Source organism: Anolis carolinensis, chromosome 6 (assembly GCF_035594765.1).
Source record: "Anolis carolinensis isolate JA03-04 chromosome 6, rAnoCar3.1.pri, whole genome shotgun sequence".
Taxonomy (NCBI): domain Eukaryota; kingdom Metazoa; phylum Chordata; class Lepidosauria; order Squamata; family Dactyloidae; genus Anolis; species Anolis carolinensis.
In genome coordinates, this window is record NC_085846.1 from 87,868,278 (window position 1) to 87,886,192 (window position 17,915).

Sequence of the window (17,915 nt, forward strand, 5' to 3'; positions counted from 1 at the left end):
GAAACATCTATTATAAAAGATATATTACTGCACCTGTTGAATAAGATCAACTGCTGAATCAAATACTTTTATGCTCCTTATTATGCCATGGTGTACAATTCAGAAACATCTAATATGCACTATTAGATTGTTAGGATACTTCCTATTAATTAAAAAGGGCAAGTCAGATAGAAAAAAATCTTAAAAGGAAATTTAAGTTTTTGGGATGGGAAATCAATTCATCAGCTAAATTATCCAATTCAGTTAGTGACCTACTTTTGTTTAGTAGGAAGATGTCATACAGTTGAACCTTCACATTTGTGAGTTTGACTTTTGTGAATTCGACTATTCATGCATTTGATTCTAGGAATCTCTAGGTCCAAAGCTGATAATAAGTTTAATACCATCTCGGATTCTTGTTCTGTTTTAATAGTTTTGTATTACTTTTATTTTGTAAGCCATCTATAGAAAAAATCAGTTTTAAATGCTGTGCTGCTGAAATCGTTGCCTAGTCATGCATGTGAAGTCATATAAATGTACTGTATATGCATCCTATGATGCTGTAAATAAAGGATCTTTTGTAGATGAGTGATATGCTCATAACAGATATACTGTACTCTAGCAAAATTGGAAGCATAAGATAAAATGAATACTACTTGTTGGAGAGGAAATATGTCTAACCAAAACACACAGAGTGCTATACATTAGAGTGTAAATGTAAGGCTTATAGGCTCTGTTTGATTCCCAGTCTCCTTCCCAATACTTTACTTATAGATCAATGAACTTGTGGTTCAGTTATGCCCGTAGCTTAGTTGCAGGGCTGTTCAGAGTGAAAGAAATTCACAAAAAGGCAGGATGTGGTCTTTTAATAATTTTTTTGCTGCCTACTTTTTCACATAGTGAACATTGTAACCATAAATGCTTGCAGTGTAATGTGTGCTCATATTCTGTAACATCCTTTATTCACACAGTGAAATCAAGTTGTGTTTCAATTTTGTTAAGTTTCAGAAATATTTCTTAACTTTTTTCATTGTGCTTCAGCAAGCATACTTTTGTGGAATCTATCCATGTCTCAATTCTTAATTATATTTCCCTTTCAATTTAGTTGCATAACAAGTGTGCTTCACACCTAAAACCTGAATGTGATTGTGGGTCTCTCAAGGATCATGTTCTTCCACCCACCTCAATCTGCCCGGCAGTCTTGGTAAGGTAGTCTTATTTATCAATTCCTTAAAAAGACCCTCTTTTTTGCAGATGTTTTAAGCATGAATGGATTCTTGAAGATTTCTGCTTCTACAGCCTGTAGTTTTGCTAACAGTATGGTATAAACAAAATACATGCTCACTACTAAGAGGCGACCACCACACATTAAAAGGAAATTGTGGGTTTTTTTTCCTTTATATTACTCTGACTAGTCACTAGTGTATAAATTGTAACGGAAGTGAATTCTGGTTTTATCACTCGGTCATGGGGAATTTACCAGAAACTGAATGCAGAATACTACTTGTATGTCTTACATCTTTTATGGACATAGCTTCCCAGAATAATCAAGTTATCCTTATGGACATGTATTGCTTGGGATGCACATTATATATTTGCTATGCTGAGAACTTTGATTTCAGCCAGAGGTTACCTAGAATGATGGCATTGGCCTTGCAGCAAGCAATGCATCAACATTATATGTTTTTTGCTGCAGAACTGAGCAGTAAATTTCCCCTGCCTACAAAAACAATTACTCAGTGAAAATGGTAATAGAAATTCATGCTCTATAAAAGTAGTATAGAGGGCTCATTTTGTTAGACACCTTCAAATGTAAATCATGAAGAAATACAGTTTATATATTCCTGCCCTCAGATCTTCCAAACTTTCTATTGTTAAAAACATTTAAAAGCAAATGTTTAATTTGTCACTAGATTCTCTTTTATCAATGGGGAAAGAAATTGGGTGTATTACAGTCAATAATCAGCACCCTGATTATTGCTTGGCCTGCTTCATTGCTCATTTAATTCAGTCAGTGTCATATAAATTGACCTTAATTTAATATGTCAATTTAATGAATATTTTTGTATGAATTTAAAATTATTTTTAAAAGAATTCAGTTTAATTAATTAAGGCAATGTTTGTAATTTATTTTATGTATGTTCTGCATTATCAGTGTCAATGTATCTTTATGTTTGTGCATGTCTAATGTTTATGTATCTTAACAAAATCCTTTAAACCAAAACTGAAGAACAGTGTGTCTTTCTTAGCCAGTTGAAATGTGTCTTCAGTTCCACCAGATTTCCCACTCTTGCTGTAGAAGGACTGTCTAAGATTGCTATGTCTAGCTCCTTACAACTGGGATCCTGTTTTAACTGAGAATTTTTACAGACTTAAATCTCAGGTCTGTCTTGTATTAAACAACATCAAGTTGAAGATTTTCGGACCACCAAATAGTACATTTTGTACTTTTTGTGGCAGATTTATTTGAAATACAGAATAGCTGTGGTTGATTATATATCAAGCTGATATGTCCATTTAAAGCACAAACCTTCCTTAGCCATTAATAACATTAATAGCAATTCTTATAAATGCAGACTCCTTAGAGATATCAAAGTTGAGGGGGAAAAGGTAGCTGGTGCTCAGAAATAACAATACCAAGAAATATGGTTAGTAAAATTCAAAGTTGATGCCAATGTTTTCTCTAACTAATTACTTACCACTAAAGTTTGTGGTATCTTCATTGATCTTAATGCATTGACCTTAATTGTATCTAGTGGTAGAACTCTTGTGCATTTTTCCTGTTGACAGATCTATTTTCCATTAATATAGCAAATTGTTCAAAAATGTAATATACATTGTGGCTATCAGTATGATAATTTTTTTCTAGGCTAGTTTAGACTCAGTAAGCCACCATTCGTCATTCAAATGCTAATTTTTTGGGCTTGTGTGATGCTCCACTTTAATTGTAAATCATTGATATAACTATACTTTGCATGCAAAAATCTCAGGTTTGGTCCCTGGTCCCTCAGGTTTGGAAAAATGTCTACACCAGATCTCAAAGAGCCACTGAAATTCAATATTGACACCACTGTGTTAGATGGATCAGTGTTCTGACTCAGTATAAAGCAGCTTCTTATATTGTGTTGTCGAATGCTTTCATGGCCGGGATCACAGGGTTGTTGTATGTCTTTCGGGCTGTGTGGCCATGTTCCAGAAGTATTCTCTCCTGACGTTTCGCCCACATCTATGGCAGGCATCCTCAGAGGTTGTGAGGTATTGCCATACCTTACAACCTCTGAGGATGCCTGCCATAGATGTGGGCGAAACGTCAGGAGAGAATACTTCTGGAACATGGCCACATAGCCCGAAAGACATATAACAACCCAGCTTCTTATATTCTTCAATTATACTCAAGATTTAATTTTGGATTTGCCTGAAATTTCTTGTATCACCTGACAAGACAAACTCTGATTTATATTATCAAAGGTTAATTGAAATGAGCCAATTTCAAGCTATGGTTAATGATGGTGGGTTGCTTCAACTGTGTCGTTAGATTTAAAGGATAGTTTAGGGTTCATACAACATTGTAAAAATAAACTTTTTCTAGCTCATCATTGTGCTGGAAAATTAGAGAAAGCATGTGAATCTAAGGTTTACTGAGGGCCCTTCCAGACAGGGCCAGCTGCCAGAAGGAACTGGAATATTATATCCCAGTTCCTCCCAGGATTTAGGCCTCACATCTCCCGCAAATCCTGGGCCCTCCTGGGTCAACCAGAGGTTGACTGCCAGCCCCCATTTACACCAAAACTTTACCCTCCTCCCCCACAAACCTCCTGATGTGTCATTTTGATTCACCAGGAGCTTTTGACAGAGGAATTTGAGTATGCAGGTGCCCCCCCTCCCCCAGGTATGTTTTTGGAGTATATGGGGGCTGGGGGAGAGGGGGCACCATTCTTCTCCTTTGCACTCCAGGAGCCTAAAGAACTGGGATTGCTGTGGGGATTGACCCCCAGGATCGCGGACGTGGTCCCGGGAGTCAATCCACACAGGGCCCACACCTGGAAAAATCCAGACCTTACATTAGGATCTGGATCTTTCCAGCTGTCTATTTAAGCCATAGTAAACTGGGGAATTTGGACACCTCAGATAAACCCAAGATAGGTCACAGGTTATAGGCCTGTCTGGGAGGGCCCTGAGGCTCATGTTCATAACAGTATTAAACATGAATTTAACATGAGGAGTTAAAGACCTTGTTGTTAGGGGAAAAGTAGTGTAATTTGGAGCATACCATTATGTAATGTGGTGTTGTTTGGACTGGTACTGTTTGGGAATATAGAGAAAATGAGAGCTTATTTATTATTTAAACAGTCATCTCAGTTGTCTTCGCATTTGGGGCTCAAACACAACCTTTGCCATGTAGTTACCATATAAGCCTGCTTATAAGTCGAGGGCAGGTTTTGGAGCCAAATTATGGATTTTTGGTATGACCCATGGATCAACTGAAGGTAAAATATAGGGGCCTATAACAAAAGATGTAAAAGACAAATCAAAGTAATGCCAAAGAACTAGTCATGGCTGCTATTTTTCTACTCCGGCATTCAAAAAAAAAAGTCAAAAACAGTGCTATGGTGAAGACATTAGAGAAGTGGATGCTTCTTTTCGATGTATCTGAGGATGGATAAGAGTTAAGAAACTATACTTTTTTGACTAGTGGATAAGTCAACTCAGGTTTTAGGCACTGGTTTTTTGGCTTAAATTTCTAGACTTATACATGTATATACAGCAGTTTGTGGATGTGGATGTGGATGTGACATTTCTTCCTTCAATCTAGCATTGTAACAGTGATTAGCCAAAAGGTTCTAGGAAGTTTATATTGTTTCTCTTTGTCTTGTGTTGCTTCTGTTGGGTTGTGCATTTTGGCTGAACCTCGATCCATTTCTGCTATCCAAATTTCGGGAGACCCGTGGAACCATTTTTGTGTGCACTCATTTTCGGTCTGCAGCCCGAAAATGTGGCTAGATCCGGTCCATTGGCGGCAATGGGGGAGGGGGCTTCCCAGGCTCACTTGGAGGACACATCTACCACTGTTGGCCCACCAAGCTTTATAATGTTTGGGTCATTCTCTGATTTTTAGGAATTTATTTTCTTTCTGGAAATAAAATCTTCTTTAAAAATTCCCCAAAAAGTATCCCCTGCTGGCCCTGCCCTGTAACTTATTGGTCATAAGTTTAGGTAGGTAGGTTGGTAGTTTTCTGAGAATGAGGTTTTGCTATTTGCTAGAATTATAATTATCAATAACAAAAATCTTTTAAAAGTACTTTCTGAAAGAGAGAAGGAAGGAAAGATAAGAGAAGAAGTTAAAAGCTTTAGTAAAGGCTAAAGGGTGACTCAAAGCTCAGAACCACCCTGAAAGAAAAGCATGCACACCACAAAGTCCCCAAATGCTATGTACCCACTCACACTTTCCAACCCACTAAATAAAAAATCAAGGAAAATCAAAAGAATTCCATACTAAAGCTGAGAGCGAGCAGCAAGGCAGTCAGACTGAAGTACCTCTGTTTAGAGCCAGGATGCAACTGAGAAATGGAGGCATTCGCCCCATTAAATTGACACAGCTTGTGTAAGAAATGTCACAGCTTTCTTCTATTTTGATTGGCCCAACAGACAGGACTCACAGGGAAACCCTGTGTGAGCACATGGCAGCCTCTCAGTACGCCACATGATCCTGAATAGAACAGAAGGTAGCCGTGACTGGCAGCCATGTGATCTGTCTCAATCGAAAAAACATGGCGGCAGAGCTTTCCATTATGGGCATCTGAAGAAGCTGAAAACGGCCAAAACGAATCTGTGCACAAGCCAATGTTGCATGGTGTTATTCTCCTTGGCTTTGAAATCTCTAAAAGTCTAAATCCATTCTTAACATTTAGTTTTTTTCCCTACATGAAATCTTAAATTTGCTCTTTCTTGTCTTTATGAGCAGAATTTTTTTCAATACTGGTGATTTTTAGATTCTGTTACCTGTTACTTTTTAAAAGTACACCTGATTATAGAATTAATAAGTTGCTAGGATAGTTCCTTCTTCAGGATTATTTTTGGGGGGGGGGGGGGTCTTTACTTTTCCCCACAAAAAATGTAAATGAAAACTGAATATATACTTTGATAATCTTGACATGGTGAGTGTACTTGACATGGCTGGTCTGTGCACTTTTTTTTCCAGAATACAGTAATGCATATAGTTTCTCATAAGTGCTTCAAGGAATGCTAAACCAAAGATATGATTTATCTATAAAAAATCTTCTTCAAAAGGGAGATCTGTGCATATTTGCAGTGCTGTTTTAAGGTGAAGTTAGCGACTGAAATGACATGATTTCAGTTGCAAACTGTGTATGCAGATTTTGATCGTCTTTTAATAGATGTCAAATTTAGTTTATTACTATTCTCTTCTTATTTCTGTAACATTTTAATTAATTCACACTGATCAAATAAATGTACATTGAGATTTGTTTCCTAATGAGGGTGCATTTAGAAGAAAGGTTTTGCATCCTTCTGATATCCTGTTAGTAATTATATTCTAATTATATGGTAAGGGGGAGGCTATAACTCAGTCCTGAAATTGTTCATTGGATCCAATTAATTGCATGCACATAATGAAAGTTCATGATGAGGTTGACTGGCATTAAGTTTAAGGAAACCTTTAACTCAATTTAATCCCATATTTTGTATTGCAATAGAATTAGATTATGACAAGGTTGGAAGTTAGGTATTGGCATGAGATAGACCAGGGGTCCCCAAACTAAGGCCCGGGGGCCGGATGCGGCCCTCCGAGGTCATTTACCTGGCCCCCGCCCTCAGTTTTATAATATAATATATTGTATATACATATAATATTCATAATAATATTATAATGTAATACAATATAACACTAATAATAATACCATATAATAAGATTAATTATATATTCTATATTACATATAATATTACTAATAATATTACAGTATAGTGGTATAGTTCAATATAGTAATATATAATGCTAATATTGTGCTATGCTAATAATATAATATACTGTATGTACATATGATTTGTAAGTCACTCTGAGTCCCCTTTGGGGTGAGAAGGGTGTGATACAAATGTAGTAAATAAATGCAGTAAATAATAAATAAATAAATACATTTTAGACTTGGGCTTACTCAAAGTCTGAAATGACTTGAAGGCACACAACAACAACAACAACAACCCTAATTAACTTGACTATCGCATTGGCCAGAAGCAGGACCACACTTCCCATTGAAATCCTGATAAATGGATGTTGGTTAAAATTGTTTTTATTTTTAAATATTGTATTGTTCTTTTATTGTTGTTGTTGTTTTTGCACTACAAATAAGACATATGCAGTGTGCATCGGAATTTGTTTGTATTTTTTTCAAATATAATCCGGCCCCTCAACAGTCTGAAGGATTGTGGACCGGCCCTCGGCTTAAAAAGTTTGGGGACCCCTGAGATAGACAATGATAGAAGACAAAAAGCTATACCATATTATGAGGAAGGGGATTTAGAGTTTAGAAGAACAAGTCCCGTTCAATGACTTGTTTCATATAAAATGTATATGTATTCTGAAATACTTTGGTGCAGCATTTTTCTCCCGTTTGTAATGCCATCATCCTGTTCATCAGTGCTAACTGATTATTTGATATATTTTTTGCTATGTATTGCAAAACAAATAATTTTTTAAACAAAAGGGAATTAATTATACCTCCAATCCCATCCAGTATTCTACTATAATAATAAGCAATCATTTCTTGAAAAATTTGAGAGTCAGGCATCATACATATCCCACCCCCTTAGCTTCACCCTTTTTCTATAAATTAAGTAGATTAAAAATAAATGTTTTTTTTACTTCTATTCCTTTTTATATTGTTTTCAAAAATTATTCCTTTCATTTGAAACAGTATGATTTCTTTGAAAAACAAATGGTTCTGTAATTTTTACCAACGAATGAACAGCTTTGTGCAGCTTGAGGCTTTGTAGTTGTGTTGTACTGTAGTTCCCATCATCTTCAGCTAGCATAGTCATTTTGTAGGGAAAATTGATGTAGGAAGTGCTGAAAGAAAGAAAACTGGAGAGTTGACCGTCTTGTAAATATTTCAGATGTTTTACTCCTGAAACTGTGGCCTTTGTATTGTGGTCTAAGTTATGTAATGGAAATTATTTTTTCACACCTAATCAATAGACATTATCAATATTGTAAATCATAGTGAAATGGAGGGGAAGTGAGGCCGGATTTCCTATTTTGTTCTCAAAGATAAGATCATGTAGTGCATTTTGATTATAGTAAAGACAAACTTTAGAGGCACTATCAAGTATAAATTAAATATTGCAAGTGTTATTGACAGTTATATTCTAAAACACATCAAATAGTTATTTCCAGGAGTTAGGCACCACCATCCATCCTCTGTGTCAACATTTCAAACCTGCCAGGGGATAAGTGGTTGTAAAAAGAAAGCATAGGCTCAGTTTCAGATAGCTTAATATTATTGGTATAACTGATTTCATCTTATTCAAAATTAATATGGATGAACACTTCAAAATTATGATGCTTATGAGTCTAACAAAAGCAAAATGTGGATGTGTACCACCCTCAGGCAGGATCTCAATGTAATTTAATTCATGAATGGGACACTTAAGCCCTGGGTTTTGTCAGAATAAAATGATGGAAGTGCATAAAGAATCACAACAGGAATATAAAGCAAGCCAAACTTTTTTAACTTTGCAACTATCGTCGTCGTCGTCTCACTCGTTCAGTCGTTTTCAACTCTTCGTGACTTCATGGACCAGTCCACGCCAGAGCTCCCTGTTGGCCGTCACCGCCCCCAGCTCCTTCAAGGTCGAGCCAGTCACTTCAAGGATACCGTCCATCCATCTTGCGCTTGGTCGTCCTCTCTTCCTTTTTCCTTCCATTTTCCCCAGCATCATGATCTTCTCCAAGCTTTCCTGTCTTCTCATGATGTGACCAAAATACTTCAACTTTGCCTCTAATATCCTTCCCTCCAGTGAGCAGTCGGGCATTATTTCCTGGAGGATGGACTGGTTGGATTTTCATATCATTTCAAGTATCATAGAAAAATAAATACTTTATCAATAGTTTAAATCTTTTGTACAAGTCCAAAGGTCTCCAACTTATTTAGATTGATGAGCATTTTTCGAAAAATGCTTGCCATATCAGGTCTGGCCAGCTACAAACCACCCTATTTCCCCAGCAGACAAAACTGGGTATGCTGAAAGAAAAGTATGCAAAGAACCTAACTACTGGTTGAAGCATCCCTTATTAGGAATTCCAGAATCTGAACTAACCCCAAATCTAAAATTGTCCACATGGAGACAGAGAAACTGACTTTTTTTCTTTCTGATGGTTCATTGTGCACAGACCTTTTTGTATGTGCACAAAATGATCAAAAATATTGTATAAAATTACCTTCAGGCTATGTGTATATTTGTATGAAACACAAATGAATTTCATGCTTAAACATGGACCTAGTCTCCAAAATACCCCATTATGAACATATATGCAAATACTGTATAGGTATTCCAAAATATTTTTTAAAAATCCAAAATCAAATACGGTTCTGGCCCTCAGCATATTGTACAATATGTTCCATTACAGAATTACTCTTTGGAATCCACATAATATGTCACTTTCTAATATATTTATATTTCAAGACAACTCAGTTTCTTTTAGCACTTCCACCCTTTTACACTAGAGCTGGAGAGATGAAATTGAAATGCTACTGGAGTGCACTTCCCAAGGAAAGTATAGGAGAATGCTGTGTAGGGAGAGTTCCTGCTACTACTCAAAGGTTATGTAATATGACATCATCTGCCTGAAGCTATGTTAAATTTTTGACAACATGGGCTTTAAGATAATGAACAACTGTCCACAGTATACTGTAGAGAGCAGCTTCAAACTCAGACTTGCCTTATGCTGCATTTACACTGTGGAATTAATGCAGTCTGACACCACTTGAACTGCCATGACTCAATGCTATGGAATCCTGGGAATTGTAGTTTGCTGAGGCGCTAACACCATTTGACAGAGAAAACTAAAGACTACAACTCCCAGGATCCCATAACATTGAGTCATGGCAGTTAAAGTGGTGTCAGACTGCATTAATTCCACAGTGTAGATGCACTCTTAAACCTTATTCTATTTGAAGTAACAGCACAAATACATTGTACTGATAACTTCTCTCATGGACAGCCTCTGAAGCCAGCTTTCCTTGTGAAAATTGAAGGCGATATGGAAATTCCTCATGCTTCTGCTGGGCAGCGAATGTTCCAGTGGCTTCCGTAGTTGTAGTATATGGTATTGACCTGCTCTAAAAGAAATGCAGAGTAAATAGAATTGCATCATTTTGTGAGCATTGCCAAGGAAATGGAAATCTTTCTGATTGATCCATGTATTAACCATACAACCTGACTATTTGTACTGAAATGCAATCTACTTTGTTGACTACATTTCTTATAAACAGTCACTCTTTAACTATTCTGCATAATATAAAAACTCAGAAATGAAGCATTCAGTTTTGACGTGTACAATTTCTTTCTAGTCAAAACTGCTGTGAGTATAATAGTGTTTTTATCTACAGCAAGTACTATTTTTTGCTTCTTTTGGTGTCAGATTGAAATTAATAGCTGCCCCCTGGGGAAAGATGCATCTTTCAATTAACTATCATCATTGTTTGAGTACAGCTGAGTTTTAGAATGAAAGAGGTAATCAATTGTAGCCTGCACTTCTCAGTCATCCTGAGTTTTACCTGGAGTTCACAGTTCTGCAAGTAAAGATCTCTGACAGACATAAAGCAAACATTTTGACAAGAATTGTTGAGTAGTGATCGTTAGGTGAAAATGCATTCAAACCTTAGCAGTTCTATTCATCATTACCCATGTGATATTTTTCTAGTGTACATTTCTGCAGTCACTGAGACAAAGATCTGATTGGCTTTGTTAAAATCAGGTTTGGTTAATTTGTCACTCAAGTAGTGGTGCAGCTACTGATCATACATGCATCTACTAATATCTAGCCAAGGAAACCTCATGGATCCTGTAATCATTGTTTCTTTCTGTGCCTATATTTCCTCTGAATTATATCCAACTCAAAGAAATTTAGGACCTCATCAAACAGAGGTCCTCAAGCCTGGGAAAAACAGGGACATCTGTGGGTAGCGGTGCAAATTGTCGTGCTGCGCCCTGCATAGCCCACATTGCCATCTCATGGGGGAAGTTTTACTGCCTGGCTTTCCCTTGTGCTTTCCCTGGCTAGTATACTGGATGAGAACATGGGAAGCCTCCCGTGTTCTCTGGACTCCGTCATACAACGCTTGCAGGATGGAGCCCCACCGGAAATAGTCCTGCAACATGTGATGGACTCCACCAGACTCTGGCTTGCAAGCGTCATAGGACAGGGCTGAAGACTAATGTGATGAGTTCCATAATATCATTTTATAGTGTCTCATGATGGCACCTCAGAACTTCAGCTATTTGAAGATAACTATTTTCAGTATCATCAGTTATGATTGATTAAATGTGAACATTTATAGTCCAAAAGACAAAATAGATTGGGGAAACAAGGAGCCCACAACAATTAGCAGCATCGAACAACTGGAAATAGCTGTCTGGTTAGATAGTTAGTGATAGTTCTTAGTTTATGCAACTTGGGGATATGGACAAATTCTTCACCTATAGATTACCTACTCTCTTGACTTGTGACTGTCTAGCAGCATTAGTCAGGAGGAATCTAGGAAAGGGTTAAAGACATTTTGAGATACACCATACTGCATTTTAGGGTAAGGGACGCAGTAGTGTCACCCTTCCCGAAGAATCTCTCTTCTTCAAAAATAGGCATAGAGTTTGAAAAGAAATTTACCAGTCTCAAACATACCATTCTTTGGCAAAGTCTGGAGTGACTGGTGATGTTTTGGCTCCAAGTCATTCTATTTTGGGATTCATTCTGGGTCATCTTGCCAAAGCAGAGCTGAATGCATTATTTTATGGTGACTTTTGTCCTTTCTGAAAGGTGATTTCTGGAAAGTCGTGCTGGAAGAGCTGTTGTTCATTCCATGGTCTGTGGTTCGTGGTGCTTTGGGGTTCCATCTTGTTCTATCTTATTTATTTGTAGGTTAGTTTATCTGGATATTTGGACTGAGTTTTCATCAGTGTGATAAGGTGGTAAATTCTGAGACAGTTCTTGCAGCAATGCTGATGTATCTTGAAAAGAGCACAGTGAAACTTAATTCATATATGATGATTATGTTAACTGCAATTTCTGCTACTTTTGCTGGAGCTGAAAATCTATTGGCCTTCGAAGAACTAACTATACTATTTGAGAATACTGCTGAAATTAGTGTTTTCTTAAATAAGCAAGAAATGCAGCATCCACTTGGATGCTGGTGAGAGCAAGAACTAGCACACATTACTTTAGTTACTAATATGTTTACAAGCTCATTCTAAAGTTCAGATGTCAACTAGATCTTAAGCTTTTAAAGATCATTTTTAGAACAATTTCTATCTCTATAAACCAACTCAAGCTTAGATGTGCATCAAAAAGCCCACTGTCTGTCTTGTTAATAGCAGTGATTTAATTATTAGAACTCTGTTGTGTGTAACATTAAACCATCTCTGTTAAACACCCACTCTTGCCATTTTTAGATGTACTGCAAAATGTTTTTTTTGTTCTAGAAATATTTTTGTAACCAATTTTAAAATTAATTTTAATTCCAAAATCTTGGAATTTATACTGACATTCCATTTCTTCTGCACTTTGGATGGTATTATTTGTTTTAACTTTTTACAATGTAGTTTGCATATAATTTTTTTTGAAAAGTATGGTTTAAGTGCAAATAATAAATATAAAATACCTCCCAGTTAAGTTTTCTTTGATAACTCTAATTTGTAATGGAAAGGTAAGATTAAAATTGCTTTCCTGCTCAATAGGATTGTACATGAATTAGTTTTGTGTGTTCTTTCAGTTTTAATATTGTGGCTGAAACTGTTTTTCTCCAACAGACTCTACCCTCTTTAGGAGTCTCGCTTCCTGAGGTGCGTAATGCAAACGTATTCACAGATGCAGCAAAAATGTTTCAGTGTTGTGACTTTCTGTTTGTCATAAAAATGCAATTTGGGGCTTCAGTTGTAACCATCTGTGTTCTATATAACACATTTGAAACCGAAGGATGGCCACACCCATTTTTGAAACAGTGGTATTTTTTAAAGTATTTTTCTTGCAAATGACCATTGTTCAAGACTATGGACATTTCAAAGTTAATCCAGGGTTGATGGTAGAGATGTGGAGAACCAGTTAGTTTTACTTTTTTTTTTTTTTTGAGAAATATAAAAATTCATCTTCATCACACTTTATAGAATACAATTTGGTGATTTGATTTTGCCATTTGTTAAAGAAAGGAGCATAGGTAGATTTTTGTACATGTCTTTGAGACTTATCCTTTGCCAAGAGGTGGTGACACTTGTATTCTCAATTTCCTGAAGATTTCATCATAAATAAAGGCTGGATCTACAGTGCAATAGCAGTTTGAATCTGCATTATATGATCAATACAAACCCATATAATGCAGTTCAGTGCAGTTACACTGCATTATATGAGACTACACTGACTATATAATACAGATTCAAATTGTGTTATATGGCAGTTTAGGTCCAGCCCAAAGTGATCTTTTGATATTTTCCCACCTCAGTCTTTTCTGTGATGTATGGACAACTTAGTTGGTACTCCTGAGATGTTTTGCAGTGATATAGCTATGGGGCAGGCAAATGTCCCTCTGAATAAGAATTCTGTTCCCGATGAAATTTTCCTTCAGTTCTTAGATTTCTATCTAGAACTCTCATATTTACTGTATGTACATCCCTTAGTTAATTTACCTGATTTTTTTAGAGTGATCATCTCTCCTGTATTTTTGGGATCCTTCTGATTCCTGTATCACTTTTTCAATTCTCCCTTATATTTAGAAACACAACCTAATTTTGTATTTGCATTGTGGGGTGTGGGGAAGAGAGAGAAGCCACCAGTGAGAGGGGGGACTCACAGGTGGGAGGTGGTCCCTTCTCCCTTCCCTCCCTGAGGTAGGAAAAGCCTGATAGGATCCCATCTTCTTGCCTCAAGCCTTACTGTTTGACTCAGCTAAGTACCACCACTGCAGTGTGCAATCATCGTTTAATTCCACCATGTACTCCATAAATTAAAGTGGAATTGAAAACATGAGAATCTTGAGCAAATAGGAAATTTGTTGATGTGTTTTCTTATAAAATGCTTGATCATTGATGATAACAGGAGAAACATAAGTACTGCAAGTTCAGCATATAAGGATGACAATAAGGTATTCAGTGCCCCATTGTGAATAAGCCATTTTTGGCAGTTTTTGTTTGTTTATCTAAAAGCTGTTTGAAGAGTAGAACAACTTGATGTTGCAAGCCATCCGAAATATGCACTTAGCCATGCCTGTGTTCATGAGACAAAATGATTACAGCTGCATCAATCATTTTGTATGCCCTAATAAAATAGTCATAACTAGAACATATATGTCACCCAGAAAATAAATATCTGTGTTTTGCAGTGTCATTTATTTTCAATAAGCATCAGCCTCACATCCATTTTGATATAAGAATGTCACACAGTCATCCTGAGATTTTGTTTAGTTGATGTTTTTGAAGTAAATGCCAACTATGTTTTGATCTTCTGATTTTAATGTCTTCAAAATATTATAGTTCTATAGTACTCCTCTAAGCACTTGGGGTTCGTCAAAAAACTTACACCTTTTTAGGTGGAATCTACTGTATGTAATAATTTCTATTTATTTTAACCCCTTTCACCTGTGGATTCTTTGGCCTAATTGAGATAATAATTGTGTGGATCTCAAATTATTGCTGATTTAAAATTCCCAGGCCCTTTCTACACTGGCATATAAAATCCAGATTATCTGATTTGAACTGGATTATATGGCAGTGTAGACTCATATAACCCAGTTTAATGCAGGTGATCTGCATTCAGAAACTGGCTTATATGGCAGTGTAGATGTAGCCAAAATGCCTTACACGTTTTGGCCACTAACATAGTTGGTCTTCCTCAGGGCCCTTTCACACTGCCCCTTTATCCCAGGATCCGAACTCAGATTATCTGTTTATCTGGGATCGGATCCTGGGATAATGGACTGTGTGGTAGGGCCCCCGGAGACTACACTTTACACAGGAACATGTGGAGCTGGATACATTATCCAGAGAAACGGACCATTAAGCAAAGTGTAGCCCTTAAGGAAAGCCACTAATGTTAATAGCTGAAACACAATTCTGTAGGATGAACTCATGAAAATTTAAGTGGAATCATATTGCTATAATGGTGTAGTATGATAATATTGTGAGAAGTGTCATTCATGCTGAAACAGGAAGAGGAGATTTGTTTGCACACTTGTTGAAGTTCTCTTATTTTTGGAATGTGCAATGGATGTACCAGTATTATATTTAATTTCCTTTCTTCAAATTATAAAATTTTACAGAGGAAATTCTCCCTTCTTTGTTGTGCCTTCATCTTGAAATCCTAGAGCATTTCTTCCATTCATCATTAACTAGATGGCCTGACATGTTATGAGGCAGCTTCTTATACGTATTCCCAGTAGCACTTCAGGAATTCTCTGTGATCCTAAAGCCCTTCTACACTGCCCTGGATCCCAGGATCATCTGATCCCAGAGTATCTGCTTAAAGCTGGATTATATGAGTCTCCATTGCCAGATAACCTGGAATAAGCAGATAATCTGGGACCAGATTCTGGGTTTTTCTTCGTGTACTCTGTGAATGCACACTAATGGAGAGACTGCGCCTGCGCAGGTTCCAACGGAAACTCTTCCCAAGCTAAAGTTTAAATTTTGGCGGTAGCCACGCCCCCCGTCCCCAGAGGGCATATAAGGCGGCCCTGGGCGTCCGCTCTCCAGTTCCTTTTTTTCCGCCGCAAGGTTCACTTCGGATTCTCATGTCTACTACTCGCTTCAAACGCTGCACTCAGTGTGCCGCTAAAATTCCTGACTCCGACGGCCACGCCAAGTGCCTCTTCTGTCTGGGAGAGGCCCATGTCGTCGGTACCTGCCGTTTTTGCCTAGCCCTAACGGCTCAAGCAAGAAAAAATAGGGCCGCGAGACTTAGAGCAGCGCTCTACGAGAAGTCACTCGCTCCTGAGCCCACTCCGTCGACGTCGGGCGCGTCGTCGACGCCGAGTCTGAGACCGATGTCGGCACCGGCTGCTAAAGCCTCTTCGGTTTCGTCGAGGGCGTCTAGGGCCTCTAAATCAGCTAAGCCCGTCAAACCGCCGTGCACGCTCACCACGGTCACCATGTCGACTCGCTCCGGCAGACTTGGTCCCTCCTCGACGTCGAGCTCGGTGGCCTCCGTGTCTTCGATTCGATCCCACCTTGGGTCTCCTCCATCGACCTCCGCGATGAAAATCGCCTTTAAGAGAGCCCACGAGGAAGCTCGTCGGACCCAGTCTGATTCGGCAATGGTCCCTCCGACGCCGGGGAAATCTCTGAGGGCTCCTTCTAAACAGCCGCTTGCTAAGAAGAGAGCGACTCAACGCTCCTCTTCCTCTGCCTCGTCTAAAAAGGACATCCCTTCTTCTTCGGCGACTTCTTCTAGGAGATCCTCTCCGATCGCCCCTGCACAGCGGCCTCGTCAACCCTCCCCTCGGGTTCTGTCTGATGGCGAACTTCAGGACTCACCCCACCACTCCACCCAAACAGTGGTCAGGGTGCCGTTGCCTCGACCTTCTGCCGTGCATCGTCCGTCACGCCAGCAGCTTTTTCCCCCGACCTCGACACCGGAACGGGGTAGACAAACCACCTGCCTGGCTCGAGCCGCCCAAGCTTCGGCCTCCAAAGAAACTCGGCCTCAGATGGCTCCTGCTCTTGAGGCTTTGCCTCCCCCAGAGACTGTGCTTTCATCTCCCCCTCAGTCCCCCCAAGGGGCTGAGGACGATGAGATCGATATCGACCGTCCTGACTCCGCGCTCTCAGCCTCGGTGTGTCTCTCGGCCTCGACCTCTCTCCTCCTCACGATGCGTACGAGGTGGATCCTCCCTCACCCACGGACAATATTCGGGCTTTTTCGGACCAGATGGTGAGAATGGCCGATGCTCTAGGTCTAGAGAACAAACAAACTTCTAAGGCGGTGTCTGATCCGGTTTTCAAGCGGGTCCAAGCCCAAGCCCCCCCGGCCACACTGCTTCCGTTCTTACCTTACCTTCTGGACGTCATCCAGGCATCGTGGAAAACTCCTTCCTCGATCCCTCCTACCTCAAAACACATCGAATCCTGGTACCGCACCGATGACGATGCCTTAGAGTGGCTAAAACATCCCGACCCAAATTCTATGGTCGTTAAGGCTTCACAGACTTCCAGTCGTGAGTCAAATACCCCTGCGGATAGAGAGGGTAAAAGATTTGACGCGGTGGGCCGGAAGCTCTATTCTGGGGCCCTTCTACTTTGCAGAATGGCGAACTATGGGGCCTGTAGGGGTGCATATCAGCAAATCCTTTGGGAGAAAGCTCAGCCCTTCTTCTCAAAGTTGTCTGACGAGGACCGTTCGGTGCTGTCTACACTTCAGCAGGAGGCTGACTCCCTAGTCCACCATCAAATTCAGATGGCAAAACATACAGGAGACACTGCCGGTAAGATGATTGCCCATGCCATTGCCATCCGCCGTCACGCCTGGCTGAGGTCGTCGGGCCTATCTTCTTCTTCTAGACAAGTTATTGAAGACCTTCCGTTCGACGCCTTGGGCCTCTTTAATTCCGGCACCGACGATAAGCTCAAGACTAACCATGACTTTAAAGTCCTAGCTTCCAAATGTGGAGACCAGCCTCAAACTCACCGTACCAAATGGTTTCCCCAATGCTTCCGCCGTTTTC

At 39.0% G+C, this 17,915-nt stretch overlaps 1 protein-coding gene across 6 annotated transcripts in view; it reads left to right on the forward strand.

Annotated features, from left to right (window-relative positions):
* The window catches only part of dgkb (diacylglycerol kinase beta), a 328,171-nt gene that overhangs the window by 98,855 nt on the left and 211,401 nt on the right, over nt 1-17,915 (forward strand). For 4 of the 6 annotated variants that reach the window (XM_008112613.3, XM_062984280.1, XM_062984282.1 and 1 more), the window contains 2 exons: nt 1,085-1,183; nt 13,018-13,050. In XM_008112613.3, the coding sequence (XP_008110820.1) occupies nt 1,085-1,183; nt 13,018-13,050 (132 nt within the window). The remainder of the gene's footprint in view (nt 1-1,084; nt 1,184-13,017; nt 13,051-17,915) is intronic. The other 2 variants (XM_062984283.1, XM_062984284.1) reach the window with 1 other exon arrangement.